Source organism: Lithobates pipiens, unplaced genomic scaffold (assembly GCF_037356315.1).
Source record: "Lithobates pipiens isolate NorthernLeopardFrog02 unplaced genomic scaffold, aLitPip1_a1.2 Scaffold_138, whole genome shotgun sequence".
NCBI lineage: Eukaryota > Metazoa > Chordata > Amphibia > Anura > Ranidae > Lithobates > Lithobates pipiens.
Window position 1 is genome coordinate 678,650 of NW_027507726.1, and position 16,689 is coordinate 695,338.

Below are 16,689 nucleotides of genomic sequence, written 5' to 3' on the forward strand. Positions count from 1 at the left end.
GTGTTGGTGCTTCTGGTCCCAACCATGGGTGTATGGGTGTGTGTGTGTGTGTGTGTGTGTGTGTGTGTGTGGCAGGGTGACTAAGCAGGGGGCAGTTATTTGCTATCAAGTTGAAACATCGTGGCAGAATTACCAGGAATTTGTTTAATAAGAGCAGCACTTTTTCAAATAATGTTGGCACATTTATAGGGTTGTGATGGAGTTAATATCTGTTTTGTGTTTAAAGCTGGCTGCTGTGGACAACAGGTCTTTATTCAAAAACACTTTTTGTAAAAAAAAAAAGTGATTTCTGTTCTCAAGGTGATATCCTGAACAACTTTTTTCCCCTTCCTTTGGGGAGAAGAGCTGCACCTTTTTTATAAATCGGCTTAGCTCAAACAGTAACTTTATATCATCACTTGTCCAATATTTCCTATTGTGACAGTTGAGGGGAAAAGAAAATACCAAATAAAAATTGGGCCATTTCTAATGGTGGTGTATTGTTAATATATTTCTTGTATACTACAAAGCCATGGCTGTGGACCGGGGTCCACGCTTACAAGCAAAGGCTTTCCTACTATTACAAATGTTCAGCAGCTCCTCTAATCCCCTGTTCTGCTGAACGAGAGCCACAATCCATTGCTGTACATTAATGATGGATTTCTGCCTTTCTTACATTTTAATAGGGCTGCTCTGCAGCTTTTGTACAGTTTAAAGATTTTAAGTTAATAAATAAAAAAGCACAACTGTCACATTGTGTTGGGTTTTTTTTTTTGCATTAAAGTCAAAGGTTTTTCAAACACTGCTTATTAAAACCAGCTAAAAGTTTTTTGTTTTGTTTTTTCTTTTCTTGTGTGGCTGACTTTTTGGACATTTCTGGCAGATCTTCATTGCCATTTACTCACTGTTACCAGACAAATGTGAAGTCACCCCCAGTGGAGATGGATGGCGGTTTAATATCCATCCAAACTGACAACTGTCCTTATTGAAAACCGGCCATGTCGAGAACGACAGGCTATCAGAAGAGAGGTGCTGCCATAGATATCCATTCAGCTCAGACTTTCAGTGCCTTGCAAAAGTATTCACCTCCTTAGCTTTTTACATTACAGCCTTTTTATTTCAAATTTTTTTTTTTTAAGTTCAATTATTTAATCGATCAGATCACAATAGTCTAAGTTAGTGAAGTAAAATTAGAAAAAAAAAAATTGCATAAAACTTTTTTAGAAATAAAAAAAACTGATACTCGGCATGTGCGTATGTATTCATCCCCTTTATGAAGCCCATCTCTGGCGCAACCAATTACCGTTAGAAGTCACCTGTGTGCAATCTAAGTGTCACATGATCTGTCATTACATATACATTTGGAAAGGCCCCAGAGGCTGCAACATCTCAGCATGAGGCACCACTAACCAAACACTGCCATGAAGACCGAGGAACTCTCCAAACAAGTAAGAGACAATGTTGTTGAGAATTATAAGCCAGGGTTAGGTTATATAAAAAAAAAAAAAAAAAAATCAAATCTTTGATGATCCCTAGGAGCACCATCAAATCTATCATAACCAAAGGGAAAGGACATGGCACAACAGCAAATCTGCCAAGAGATGGCCGCACACCAAAACTCAGAGGGGTCAAGGAGGGCATTAATCAGAGAGGCAGTGATGGTGAACCTTGGCACCCCAGATGTTTTGGAACTACATTTCCCATGATGCTCATGCACTCTGCAGTGTAGTTGAGCCTCATGGGAAATGTAGTTCCAAAACATCTGGGGTGCCAAGGTTCGCCATCACTGCCCTAAGGTAACCCTGGAGGAGCTGCAGTGTTCCACAGCTGAGACTGGAGTATCTGTACAATCCATAGAGCTGGCCGCTCTGCCATAAAACCCAAAAGAAAACAATTACTTTCAGCAAAAATGGCACATTTTGCGTTTGCCAAAATGTATGGCAGAAGGTGCTCTGGTCTGATGAGACTAAAATTGAACCTTTTGGCCATCAAAGAAATCGCTATGTCTGGTGCAAACCCAACACCTCACATCACCCAAAGAACACCATGCACACCGTGAAACTTGGTGGTGGCAGCATCATGCTGTGGGGATGTTTTTCAGCAGTCAAGACTGGGAAACTGGTCGGAGTTGAGGGAAAGATGGATGGTGCTAAATACAGGAATATTCTTGAGCAAAACCTGTAGCTCTCTGTGTGTGATTTGAGGCTAGGATGGAGGTTCACCTTCCAGCAGGACAATGACCCCAAACACACTGCTAAAGCAACACTTGAGTGGTTTAAGGGGAAACATGTAAATGTGTTGGACTGGCCTAGTCAAAGTCCAGACCTCAATCCAATAGAAAATCTGTTGCTGTTCACAAGCGCAAACCATCCAACTTGAAGGAGCTGGAGCAGTTTTGCAAGAAGGAATGGGGAAAAATCCCAGTGGTAAGATGTGGCAAGACTCAGAGACTTATCCAAAGCAACTTGGAGCTGTGATGGCTGCAAAAAGGGGGCTCTACAAAGTATTGACTTTAGGGGAGGTGAATAGTTATGCACATTGACTTTTTCTGTTATTTTGTCCTATTTGTTGTTTGCTTCACAATAACGAAAACAATCTTCAAAGTTGTGGGCATGTTGTGTAAATTAAATGATGCAAATCCTCAAACAATCCATGTTAAGTCCAGATTGTGAGTTAACAAAACACAAAAAAAATGCCAAGGGGGGTAAATACTTTTGCAATCTACAATACCAGCTCTGATCCTAACGCATCTGATTTTTAAAGCAGATCTTTTTCTTCAACTCTCCATCTATTAAATCTTCTGCCCTTGTTGTTTTAACTTTGGCTAGTAAAAAAAAAAAATCTTTTTTCTGCCAGTAAATTACCTTATGCAGCCCACTTCCAACTTAGAGCTGAATGGTACTTTAAGAGCTTAAAAAAAATAAACTAAACTAAAAACTTGCTAAAAGCCCTGCAAATGCTTTGTCAAAACATTCACCCTGCTCTTATACAAGCTGAAGCTCATGTGAAACAAGCCTTAGGGTTACCGTGTTTCCCCGAAAATAAGACCTAGCGTGATTGTCGGTGATGGCTGCAATATAAGCCCTAATTAAAAGGTCCTTGTAGGGCTTATTTTCGGGAAACAGGGTAGGGCTTAGATTGCAGCTATCGCCGACAATCACGCTAGGTCTTATTTTTGGGGAAACTATCATCATACACAGCCTGTGAAAAAAAAAGGAGAAAACTTCTTTAAAGTGGTAACGCCCCCCCCCCCCCCCCCCCCACCCAAACCTCCCTCAAACAATGAAGAGACACCACTCTCAACCAATACAGGAACATGCGTTAGCATTTTTATTATTGATAATTTACATTTGGATTTTTTTTTTCCTGAAACCTATTTTCTAGATCTCTTCAGAAACAACTTCAGCAGTAGCAAATAAACTTAAATAATTATTTTTTTTTATTTTTTTTTATTTCCACCATCACCACGATATATACACTTAATACAAACATTGTAAGAGCATACTTAGCACAGCGTATGTGAAACTGCATACACAGGTCTGTGGCAGGGCTGTGTCTGCGCACCCTAAAACTTATGGGAAAGTACATTTTTAAAAATAAAAAATAAATACTTCTGGTATTAAAGCATGTACAGTGAATTCCAGTGACATTTTGTGGTTTCAGATTCACAATACAGTGTATAGCTTATTGCATACCTTCCATTAAAACTCTCTCTCTGCCCAAGTAACACAAACACACCACTCTCTCCTCCTAAATTAAAACAGTTTACATTTTATATTTGTACAGCCACTGGAAAAAAAAAATTAAATAAAAACTCCTGGCTCACACGCTTAGCCTTTTGTAGTCCCAACTGCAAGCATTTGCGACCACCCTAAAAACCCCAGAAGTCTTGACAGTCATGCAAAATAACCCCCCCTCCCCCACCCCTCTGTGCTGTAACAGCCTGATTTAGCCAATTACAAGACAGTAAAAGTAAGGGCATTATTTCCCCCTATGTATGTATACCGACCCTCGTCTTACTTTACAGTGCACAACCTCTGCAAGCAATCTTTGGCTCTCAAGCTGTACAACTACAAGTCCCAACTGCCAAAGCACCCTGTAGCCTGTATAGCAACTACCAACATCTGTTCCATTTTTCTACATCATATTGTATGTTTGCCATCATCTTCCAACATGCCTACAACATTTTGTGCAGAACCTATCGCTATATAAAAGTGTAATGCGGTGAGTTTTCTTCCAATAGTCATGTTAAAGAGGCAGTAAACCCTGATGGGTTTACTTCCTCTTTGATTCCCTGCAAAGGTAAAGCATAATGGACTACTATGCATCGCATCGCATAGTAGTCCATTATGTGTCACTTACCTGACACAGGAGCCAGCGAAGTCACCGCTGTCCCCTGTAGTCCGGAGCATCCATCTTCTCGGTGGGTCTCGCAGCTCTGCCGCTGTCACTCGGCGAAGCCGTGATGACGTCACTCCCGCGAATGCGCACGGGAGCCGACACGCACGGCATCTACGTTGTTGAAGATGCCCCGCTCAGTGCGCCTGTGCGCTGTAGACAAGTGTGTTGTAAGGGTTTACAACCACTTTAAAACACGTGTTTGTGGTTTCAGGTTGGCATTTATAATACAGTCTCTATTAAGAGATTGGTCTCCTTCAAAAGACAGCCTTGAACGCAAAGTTTTAAATAGTCTGACGGTACCATCAAAGCCTCATTACAGTATATATGTAGCTTACAAACCACTACGAAAAAAAAAATACAAGTTACTTCTTATAAGATGTCCGTTCATTTACATCAGGGGTGCCCAAACTTTTGAAGAGCGGGGGCCACTTAAGCAACTTGGTAACCGGTTGCAGGCCACAATGAGCGGAGTGGGTGGATGGCATGTCCGTGAATGCAGAGCGGACACGGACGCAGCCCACGATACTTTTTGGTGGATCGTATTGGAGGTAGAACACAAGTCGGTTTATGTCTGCCACTACTTAGAAGAAGAATGGAGGGTCCAATTGGGACTGTCGGACCGACTGTGTGAAAGGGGTCCAAGGCTGCTTTCACACTGATGTGATGCTGTTTACCCGCACCACGTGTGCAACACAGTGTACCTTTTGGCTTTCCTGCAGTTTGCAATAGACTTCTATTATATTCTGCAAGTTTGGTGCACTTTCAGAAAGCTCACCAAACTCGCAGATAATAATAGAAGTCTATGGCTCAGTGCAGGTAACCCGCAGGTACACTGCTCTTCATCTGCAGATCAGTTTGAAAGCAGCCCAGTAACCATTGCAGAAAAGATATGCCCATATATACACTGTGATTTTAGTAACAAACTGACCTTTAATAACAGTTTTCTTTCTATTCTATCCCAGAGCAGGAGGTCGCGGGCCACATGTGGCCCCCGAGCCACTGGTTGGGCACCCCTGATTTACATACTAGATGGATGTGCAAGTCCACCCACAGACTGAACATTGTAAGCAGAGCAGCAAAATCCCATTTCTATATCAAAATCAATGTTTTTTTTTCCCATTGCCTGCATTAGCTCTTAGACTCGGTTCACGCTGGAACCAGCTGCGTACCGCGCAAGAACACCGTGTGTGTGTCCCCATTCTCCAAGGCCTGTGCCTGAATTCGGCCCTGAAACTGAGCCAAAGACACACAGCATTTCTGTGCAGACCACTCCGCAGTTGCCCAGGAAATATGTGAACCGGCTCCAAAGAAAGCCGGCCCCGTTATCCTGCTATGTGAATTGGATGCAAGGGAAATTCACATAGGTGTGAACCCAACCTAAAGGAAAAATTTGCCACATATTTATTTTTTAGGTTCAGAAATATAAGGTAAGTGGTTTGAAAAAAATAAAATAAAAAAAAGGTTTTTATATCCATTTTTAAAAATATCTATAGCACAGTGTATAAAAACACATTTCTAGTTTTAAAAAGAACCATTTAATAAATGATAAAAAAAAAAAAAGCTCCGAGCACTATGGGTTATAGTGTCAACCTGCAATGAAGCCGGCTTTGTCCAAACCGTCGCACAGACCCGTCTAAGGAGGGGTGAGTCTCATATCCAGCTCATTCACTTTTCTAAGTACATTTCAGCTCAAGCATTTAAGGGCTCGTTCATAACTTATCCATTGAGCTGCATTTTTTTTTTTTTTGCACGTCACATGGGCGATGTGGACAGAGTACCGCAAAAACAACTTTTTTTTTCTAGGTGTCCTGTTCATACTATACATGAGCAGTGGCCTGCAGAAAAGCCTGTCTCAATGGAACAAAAAACAGTAAAATGTGAACAGAAGCCTAAAGCTCCACCTGCTGGATAAATTGAAAACATCATGCTATTGCCTTATATGCCAGATTTATCTGGCAAAACAATAAAATGAAAAAAAAAATTTTTTTAGTACGGACCATAATAACATAATAAAGAATGTATGTATAATGCCCTTGTACATCCCCCTTAATATTGCCCAAGATTTATTTTACTTTAACCCGCTGACGCTTCCCGGCCCTTTAAGGGGTTTTAGATGTCAGGGGATGGGGCTTATGATCAGGTGATTGGCAGTCGCAAGGTCAGAAAGCTCCCGACCGTGCTTCCAGTTAGCCGTCAGCAACTGTGTCGGGGGGAGCGCGCTCAGCGCAGCGGTGTTTGGTACGCACATATGCGGCTGCTCAGTGCCAAGGCCCACTCTGGGGGAGATTTACTAAAACCGGTGCAAGCTGTGCACAGTAACCAATCAGCTTCTAGGTTTTATTAGCAAAGCCTAAATGAACAAGCTGATTGGTTACTATACACAGCTGCACCAGATTCTGTGTGCTCCAGGTTTAGTAAGGCCCCTTTCACACTGGGGCAGTGTGGGGGCGTTGGTGGTAAAGCGCCGCTATTTTTAGCGGCGGTATATGGCCGCTAGTGGGGTGGTTTTAACCCCGCTAGCGGCCGAAAAAGGGTTAAAACCACCCGCAAAGCGCCGCTTTGCCGGTGGTATAGCCGTGCTGCCCCATTGATTTCAATGGGAAGGAGCGGTGTATTCACTCATTTTCTGTATTACAATCTATCGGGGTATAACTGGACAATCCATTTAATGGCTTTATGGTAACAGACAAAAAGGTGCTGAAGAGACATCTCATGTCACAGAAAACGTAACTTTAGGGCGAGTCGACCCATCACTTTCTTCCTAAAAGTGAACTATAATTTCCGCGTTGAGAAGGCCTTTGAGAGCCGACACAATGCAGTAACCCACAGCACCTAGTCCGCTTATGTGGTTTTGGCTACAGAACACTGCTATGGGTAACTGACGTGGACAGCTCTCTTCACAGTGCTATTATCAAATCACGTCCAATAACTCCTCTAGACGTAAAAAGTGCAAACAGTAATCTGTTGTCCCCCTCCCCTCCCCTCCCCTCCCCCCCCCCGCCACTTACAATATCTATCATCAACAAAACACACATCCCTCTGCAGCCTTCATAACCATACACTTCCAGTCCTCTCTATACACTTTGTGCAATGAACCTGCTTATTCGCCATTCTCTCACCTCCATCACTACCCAGTCTCAGGTATTCGTCTACTTACCAGTCCCACCACACCTGCTTCTACCAAGTGCTGAATACAGAACCGTTTGATTACAGACTTCTGATTTGCAAATTTAAAGAAAAAAAAAACACCCCTTTTGGAAAATGCGCTAAACAGACCCACAACGACTAGCACACGCACACACATACAAAACAACAGAAAACGCCTGAGATGGAAGTGCCTTATGTAGCTGATGGTATGGGGTCCGGGCCTTTACTCTATGCACTGGCACTAAAACATTACTGGCAGGAAAGCGGGCAGAATGAACAGATGCGGTAAATTCTTATTTACACCGAGGACTTTGTGTGGTACCGGGGAGGACAGGGTTGTGTCTCCAGCTCCCTGGTAAATCCGATCTGACAACAGTCCTGCAGAATCCATGAGCAGATTGTATGAACGCTCAGCCTGTAAATGACCCAAAAAGGGTATATAATACATCTCGGAATACACTGTACTTATAACGTCTGTCATTTAGAGAGACAGCATCCGCAGATTGCCGCTGATGGTCCATGAAATGTTTATAGCTTGGGTTTTCTGCCTTTCTTTCCAGTGCAAGTAGGAAATTTTGAGGCTTTCTGGATTTCAAGCCAAGGTTCTCTGTCTAGGTTTTATCCGGGGGTAAAGCTGTGCAAGAGAAAATAAAAAAGGTAAACATGCAAAATGGTCAATGAATGTAGGACTCCATACACAAAAAGTGTTCTGTGGCCCTTAGCAACCACTCTCCCCCCCCGTCTAGGTCTAAGGTAGCCATAGATTTTATCAGATGGGTCATTAGACGTAGAGTGAAGGGGCTGCATGATGCAAGCTGAATGCATGCCGAGGTAGGCTCACACAAAACACAATCTCGGGACAATCTTCATTAGCGTTACCATCACATTGCAAAGTGTGTGGCCAACTGAACAGCTGGAACCAAACTCCAACAGACAAAGGAAAAACTTTCAGAAACCAAACTATTCAAACACGAGGCCCTTGCGATTCTAACATTAAAACGTATCTAGAAACCAAAAATGTAATATCGCAGCCTGCTGGTCCTCGGTGTGGTGGCTGCATTCATTTTATTTTTTTTTTAAGTTTCTTTTACTTTATTTTCAAATGGGTACTCTGGAAAGAACATATTTCCTTTCCATGGGTGGCTATGTCATTCCCCCACTGTATTTATCCACTTCGCATCCAGGCCAATTCTGACATTTCTCTCCGACATGTAAAATTCATATTTTTTTTGCTAGAAAATTACATAGAACCCCCAAACATTATATATGTTTTTTTTTTTAAGCAAAGATCCTAGAGAATACAATGGCGGTCGTTGCAAGTTTTTATTTCTCACGGTATTTGCGCAGCAATTTTTTGAACACGTTTTTTTCAGTAAAAGTTTCATGCCTTAAAAAAAACAAAAGAAAAACAGTAAAGTTATCCCAATTTTTTTGCATAATATGAAAGAGGAAGATACGCCGAGTAAATAGATACCCAACATGTCACGCTTCAAAATTTCACGCGCGCGTGGAATGGACGCCAAACGTTGGTATTTAAAAATCCCCATAGGCGACGCTTTACATTTTTTTACTGGTTACATCTTTTGGGTTACAGAGGAGGTCTAGGGCTAGAATTATTGCTCTCGCTCAAACGTTCGCTGCGATACCTCACATGTGTGGTTTTCATATGTGGGCGGGACTTACGTATGCGTTCGCTCCTGCGTACAAGCTCACGGGGACAGGGGAGCTTTTACATTTTTTTAGTTTTTTTCTATTGTTAATGTTATTTTTATTTTTTTAGTTTGATACTTTAAAAAAAAATTATTTTTGGATTACTTTTATTCCTATTACAAGGAATGTAAACATCCCTTGTAATAGGAATATGGCACGATTGGACCTATTTACAGTGAGATATGGGGTCACTAAGACCCCATATATCTCACCTCTGGGCTGGGAAGTCTAAAATAAAAAAAATTTAAATAAAAAGGTCCTGGCTTCCCAGCCAAATCGGCGCCGTTAATTTGAATGCAGAGGCCGGGCGTGACGTCATAACATCACGCCCAGCCTCCGAACGATCATAGAGACTCCGGGGACGATCTGGTCCGCTGGAAATCTCTATGGTATCATCCGGGGGGGCCGGTGGATCCTGTGACCGACTCACCGATGGAAGCGGTGAGTCGCTAGAAGCACCGGAGGGAGGGGGGGGGGATGTCCCCTCCCGCCGCCAGTAAGAATGATCAAGTGGCGGAATAGCCGCTATGATTGTTCTTATGGTGCAGGGAATTGCCAGCTAAAAATGCTGATATCTGAATGATGTCTGTGGCCTCAGGCATCATTCAGATATTACACCACAAAGCCCACGACGTCATATGACGTAGTATGGGCGCCAAGTGGTTAAGGAGGGAGCCATGCTATCACCATAGGATGTTCTCCTGATATGGACTGCAGACATGTCTGTATCTCTATCTTTATTACATGGAGGACAGGGCAATTGGTAGTTAATAGAAGATAGCTAAGAAGGAAGATATTCTTTGGTGCAGATCACAGGCAGTGACAAGGATGCAGCCTTTCTGGCAGGATCAACAAGTATTGTCTCCATTTTCTGAAAATGTTCAGAGCTTGGGAAAAAAAAAAAAAAAAAGAAGAAATGCAGCCACCACATCTAAGGACTGTAAACTTCAATATACAGCATTTTTGTTTTTGGGCTTACTTATTTTCTAGCGACTGAATTGTGCATTTCACCATACATGACAGGTCTATTGAATTCAAAGGAATACTTTAAAAACGGCTGCTGTCACATTAGTAGTGGAAATGTTAATCCATCTGTCTCCCAATAACCCAGCACAAGCCTTTCCGGTGCCAAAGAGAAGTATGGGAAAGACGTGCCCTTCAAGCAACTAACCTTGCGTTGCCTCCCAACACTCTTTTCACCCAAAAACATGACCCGACACACGCCTCTGTACTTAAAGTGATTAAAACCATAAAAATCAAAATGTATTACTTGCGTCTCTTTAAAATGAAAGTTTAGCCAAAATCTAACTAATGCAGGCATTACACAGTCGAATTTCGAACTAATTTTCTTTTCAAAATCAGAAAGTTTTTTTTTTTTTTTTTTCGTGATCCGATGGCGCCACCATTGATTTTCGAAATTCGGCTGACTAAGCCTTCAATTTCACCTCATGTCGCTACAGAAAATAATTTTCGTGACTAGGAATCTTCTTTTCTCTCCGTAAATTTTCTTTTCTTATAACATTTCTCGCACGATTCTCCCATCATTGATTAGAATATCGTTTGTTTTTCAAAAAATTTCCAACATGTCTGATTCCGGAAATTTGATTTCCGCACGAAAATCGGCTGTTGCTGCATTATTGGTGCGAAATTCATACGAAAACTCTTAGATACGATTTTCTAAAGAAAATTCTTTCGGAATTCGAACAGTGTATGGCCCGGCATAAGCCTACTCCCCCACCCCTATTCCAACGCTGGATACACACTATCCAATTTTCTTTCGAATTTTTTCCTTTAGATTTACCAGAACCATATAATAATAGAAGGTCAAACACTTTCAATTTGTATGCAGTCAGGCAGGCCTTTCCACTACATAGTTGAAGGTAAATCTAAAGGAAATTGAACAAAAAAAAGTTGTATAGTATGTATCCTTCTTTAGACTACTCTACCCTGTGAAAGAAAAGATGCTTATACCTACCTATTCTGAAGTCACTCTGGTCCCTCACAGGATCTCTCCAGCGGCAGCTTCAGCGAAGAGGGGATCGCAAACAATGACTGCAAATGCCTGTGCAGTGACGTCACCCATAGGCTTACTATGAGGCATCCGCGGATCCTCCTCTACACTGAAGCTGGTGCTGGGACATGATCATGTGACCGGAGCAGCTTAATAGGCAAGTATAAACATATAGAAGATAGAATAGTCTTAGAATGGGGGTGGGAGTGGGTGTCTATCTTGGCCCAACGTGATGCGTTTCGTCCCTCCCACTTGGCGTCTTTATAAGTGGGAGGGACGAAACGTGTCAAGCGGGGACCAGATGGATATTACAAACTCACTGGGTGATTGTCGTTTACATGCCCCTATGATCTTACAATGCTATAAGTGCATTTGTTTTTAACCTTTTCAATAAACCAAGCAATATTATGCTATATACACCTCTCTCTTAGTTGGTACACTTTATACCACCGCTATGGTAACCTGGTAATCGGAGAAGGAGGGGGGAGACAGTCCTATCCATTGATGCAGGATAAAGACATTGCCATTTTAAATGATATTGCTGGTGAGTGGGGACCCAGGAGGGGAGCAGAGTGGCACTGGAATCTTTACAAGCAAGAAATAACCAAGTTTGGCACTTTATCTGCATGGATAGATTTTCACTTCCGATTGCGCAGTTATGAACTTTATAATTGCACAAGCACTTTTTATATATTAGTTAATATAGGAGCCTCTCTAAGTTTTTAATATGATTTATTGTCAATACTTGAGTTAAGCTTTTAAAAGTACAAAAGCTACACAGTCTATAATGGGACACTTACCCCCAGGAGGTTCTTAGGCACATATCCTTCCTTTTCATTAAGACGCGCCCACCACCAGTCTGTCTCCGTGTCATCTTTGCGTCTCAGAATGGTGATGGCGTCACCTTCCCGGAAGGACAGCTCATCCGCATTTTGTGCTTCAAAATTCCACAGGGCATATACAAGTCCTTTGTTCATTACCCCCAGCTTCTCCTGAACACCTTCATTATAAAAAAAAACACAACACACGTTGATTAGAGGAATTCCTCTGTGGCAAGGTCAATAAATTGCTGTGTTTAGAACATTTACAGTCTCAAAATCATTGTGTTTGATGGGAGTGTTAAAGCTAAACTCCAGGTAGCTATAAAGTATTAAAATCAAACGTAGCTCAGTATTCATTAATAGATACTTCAAAACCAGAATATTTCACCCACTTCCAGTGCAGGCAAATTCTCCGTTTTCAGCGCTGTCGCACCTTGAATGACAATTGCTCCATTACGCAACACTGTACCCCAACAAAGTTTTTTTTTTTTTTTTGGTTTTCTTTTAGGTGGTATTCAATCGCACGTTTTATTATTGATATAAAAATATGCAAATAAATAATCTCTCTCGATGAAATTTGAGCCAGATTTCTTTGGTCAAAAGAATAAATAAAAATCAGTGTATATTATTTAGTATGTATAAAAATTTGTCTACAAATTATGGTATATACGAAAACAGGTCAATCCAAATGTACTGGCTGTCTATTCTTGAGGCTCTAAAATACCAGGACAGTATAAATATCACTGAAATTAACTATTTTTTGGAAAGCAGACAGTCCAAGGTATTTAGTAAGAGGCATAGAGAGTTTTGTTTTTTTAAAGTTGCCATTTTTTTAAAATGAAATTAAATAAAATTTGTTTCTCCCCACCCAAAAAGTTGTCATTTTAACAAGATATTTCTAACACACATCATAGACATACTTATAATTACACCCCAAAACACATTCTGCTACTCCTTTTGAGTACAGAGATACCACACACGTGAGACTTTTACAGCCCAGTCACATAAAGAGGCCCACAATCCAAGGAGCACCTTTAGGCTTTTGTGGAGCATAAATTACACATTTATAGCAGTCCTAGTTCCTACAAGCCAAGCAAACCTAGCCTACTGGCTGCCCCCAGGAATGAGCCTAAAGAAGGAAAGAACGATCGAGTTCCTGTGGTTCTAGAAGTGCAGTTGTTTGCAGGGGATGGTGGAGACTGCAGTCTCGCAAGAAAGCAGTCAGCAAGATGTGCAGGTGGATCAGTTCAGGCTGCAGGTAGAGACATGGTCAGCAAACAGGCAACGGATCAGTCCAGGCAACAGGCAGAAACCTGGTCAAACTGGCCAGGGATGGTACAGGCGGCAGGCAGAGACAACATTGCATTGGTGTGGCGATGATCAGGGACACCACTGCAGGCTTATATTGGTGTGGTGACACTGACTTGTGTGGCGGTGATCTAAGACAATGTAAGCGGTGTGGCGGTGATCAGGGACAAAATGACCGGTGTGGTGGTGACACTGACTGGCAGCACTGAGCTGGTGATATTGCAATGTGGTGATGGTGAGCAGAGACAATGACTGGTGGCACCAACATACAGCTATATCAGAACAGTCAGCCATTGTACATAATCATTGCTTCAGAAGTACAATGTCACCATAGTGACAAATTTACAATTTCTTTTAAAAATCCTGTGACCGAACAGGTGCAGTGTCACCATTGTACTGCTCTTGCGGGGAGGGGGGTTGGGATATTTTTTTTTGACAGTACGATTACCTATACAGTGATCATCACTGTAATAAGCAATCGATCTTGAACAGTTTGGCATCCATTTATGATGCCATTGTTAACCATTGTGAGTGCTGTGATTGGCTACACCTATCACATGGTACAGGGTCGCTGTGACTGGCCCTGTACCATGTGATCATTGACTTATCACAGAGCTCAAGTAGTAAGCAATGGCATTGTGAATGAAAGCAATTGTTTTCTACTCGACATGCGAATGCTGTGATTGGTCACAGTGCAATGGTACCAGGGCCAATCACAGTGACTTAGTACGCTGATCAGTGATCTGCTGTGTCTGGTAGAAACACTGGTCACAGATCGCACCACTGCCCCACGGGTACATCTTCCTCCCAAAATACCGCTTGTCCTGCTTGGGCGTTTGTATACAGTGGCGGAGTGTGAAGAGGTTTAAACAAGATGCTGCTTTTGAATCAAAGGTGAATGACCGTTTTATAATGCATTTGACTAAAATTACCATAAAGAAACTGTGAACATTGGATGTAGCCCTCTTCCATTTCTTCACATTTGTCAGCAGCGGTCTCCGTGTCACTGATAGTGGTGGCAAAGATGGCGGCCCCGCACTCTACCAACATCTTGCACAGGTGGACGCTGTTACAGGAAGCTGCGCAGTGTAAAGGAGTCCTGGCAGGAAGAAAGCACACAATCTCAAATCAGCAGAAAATATTTAATGAAAAACTGCTTTGGCATACACACACACACAGCAATCTGATTGTACAATCTCCACACACTTGGCAGGGGGGGGGGGGATTCCAGAATAAAGCAAAAAACTGCATTAAAACTTGTACTGTCTGCTACAATCTTTGCAGAGTTCTAGCACACCTTTCATTAAAGGTTGCTAGTTCACTTTTTTGTGGGTTGGGGGTGGAGGAGTTGAATTGCTTGTTTACAAATTGCCTTTTAAAATGATTTGCATAAGGAGGGCAGATGCTGCCAAAAAAAAAAAAAAAAGCAGAATTTTGGTTTGCCCTAGAAAGTCCACTTAAACCACTTGACCACTGGGCACTTAAAACCCCTTCCTAACCAGACCAATTTTCAGCTTTCGGTGCTCTCACACTTTGAATGACAATTACTCAGTCATGCAACACTGTACCCATATGACATTTTTGACATTTTTTTCAAACAAATAGTGATTTCTTTTGGTGGTATTTAAACAGCGCTGTTTTTTTTATTTTTTGCGCTATAAATCAAAAAAGATTGAAAATTCAGTAAAAAAAAAATAAAAAAATTTGTTTCTGTTAAAATTTATTGCACAGTGTTGCAGTGTTAGAGTATTGCACAGTGTTGCAGAGTATTGCAGTATTGCACAGAATTGGCAGAGTATTGCAGAGTATTGCACAGTGTTGGCAGAGTATTGCAGAGTATTGCACAGTGTTGGCAGAGTATAGCAGTATTGCACAGAATTGGCAGAGTATTGCACAGTGTTGGCAGAGTATTGCGCAGTGTTGGCAGAGTATTGCGCAGTGTTGGCAGAGTATTGCGCAGTGTTGGCAGAGTATTGCGCAGTGTTGGCAGAGTATTGCGCAGTGTTGGCAGAGTATTGCGCAGTGTTGGCAGAGTATTGCGCAGTGTTGGCAGAGTATTGCGCAGTGTTGCAGAGTATTGCGCAGTGTTGCAGAGTATTGGCAGAGTATTGCAGTGTTGCAGAATAGTGGCAGATTATTGCACAGTATGGGCAGAGTATTGTAGATTAAACTAAACATCCAGCCCACAGCGCTGCTGCCATCTCTATCCCTCTCCCCTCTCACTGTCCCGATCGGTACAGAGAGGGAAGGGAGGAACCGGTGTCATGACGTGACGCTGGTTTGTTTACAAGTGATCGCTCTGTCACTTGACGGAGCGATCACATGGTAAACGGCCGCTACCAGCAGCCATTTACCGTGATACCTGATGTGCGGATGTTTGTGGGCGCGTGCCCCAGGGGGCGCGTGAGAGCAAGATTCTGGGAGGACGTCCATGGACGTCTACTCAGAAAAACACAACCGCGCTGTAGCTGTCTTTTTGCTATGGCCCCCGTCGGCAAGTGGTTAAATAAACTGTACCTGACAGTAGATGTAGTACCGATTACTATGGGCTATACAGTATAAGGGATTGTCTGACGAGGTATGAACTAAATTGGCCAGGTAAGCTATTAAACTACACAGCTGCTGATATATTTTTGGAAGAGTCTAAATAGATTGTGCAATCAGATTATAAGATGTGTAGCAAACGTAATCTATTCAGCCATCTTTATCTGTTCGTTTGTCCGATAAGCACAACCTGGAGCTCTTGTGAGGTTTGTACGCTAATTTTCTGATGGGCGCAATTTGCATAATTTTAAGCACACATCACTAATTCCCACACAACAATGCATACCACCACTGTAATGTTGCTCAAGCACCAAACCTTGTATTGTGGGAAGAAGGCAAAGTGCATGTTCACTACCAGGACACGGAACAGATAAAATGTGCCCGACTTATGTGGCAAAATCCGTCAACCTGTAATATATGGTAACTTACCCAGCTGCCAGTTTTGCCCTTTTCTTTTCCAACAAGTTTGCAGCTGTTATATAAAAGAAGCATCATTCCACTAATCAGATTTCCACCCTTTATCAGAACGTGTCAGGATGGACATAAAGGCCGCCAGTGCAGTTTTTTTAATATGAAGTTTTGGGGACTGTCAAGTGAATCAATGACCTGGAAACAAGCATGGAGCCTAGCAAGTACCTCCTGGCACAAATACTTCTTTCATGCCAGTGACTCAGTGGTAAAGGATGAACACAACACCTTTAAAAGCCAAGCCATCAATGGCAGCCATCTTCTTCCTGTTTTGCCCCACTTTTATGTAACTTTTCTGTT

General features: G+C 42.2%; 1 protein-coding gene across 1 annotated transcript in view; it reads right to left on the minus strand.

The window, feature by feature from the left end:
- Window positions 1–3,286: 3,286 nt before the first annotated feature.
- The window catches only part of LOC143981318 (apoptosis-stimulating of p53 protein 1-like), a 44,799-nt gene continuing 31,396 nt past the window's right edge, over window positions 3,287–16,689 (minus strand). Inside the window, exons 10-12 of the mRNA XM_077479114.1 lie at window positions 14,310–14,476; window positions 12,049–12,248; window positions 3,287–8,161 (exon numbers count right to left, since the gene is read on the minus strand). Coding sequence (XP_077335240.1) covers window positions 8,120–8,161; window positions 12,049–12,248; window positions 14,310–14,476 — 409 coding nt within the window. The 3' untranslated portion in view covers window positions 3,287–8,119. The remainder of the gene's footprint in view (window positions 8,162–12,048; window positions 12,249–14,309; window positions 14,477–16,689) is intronic.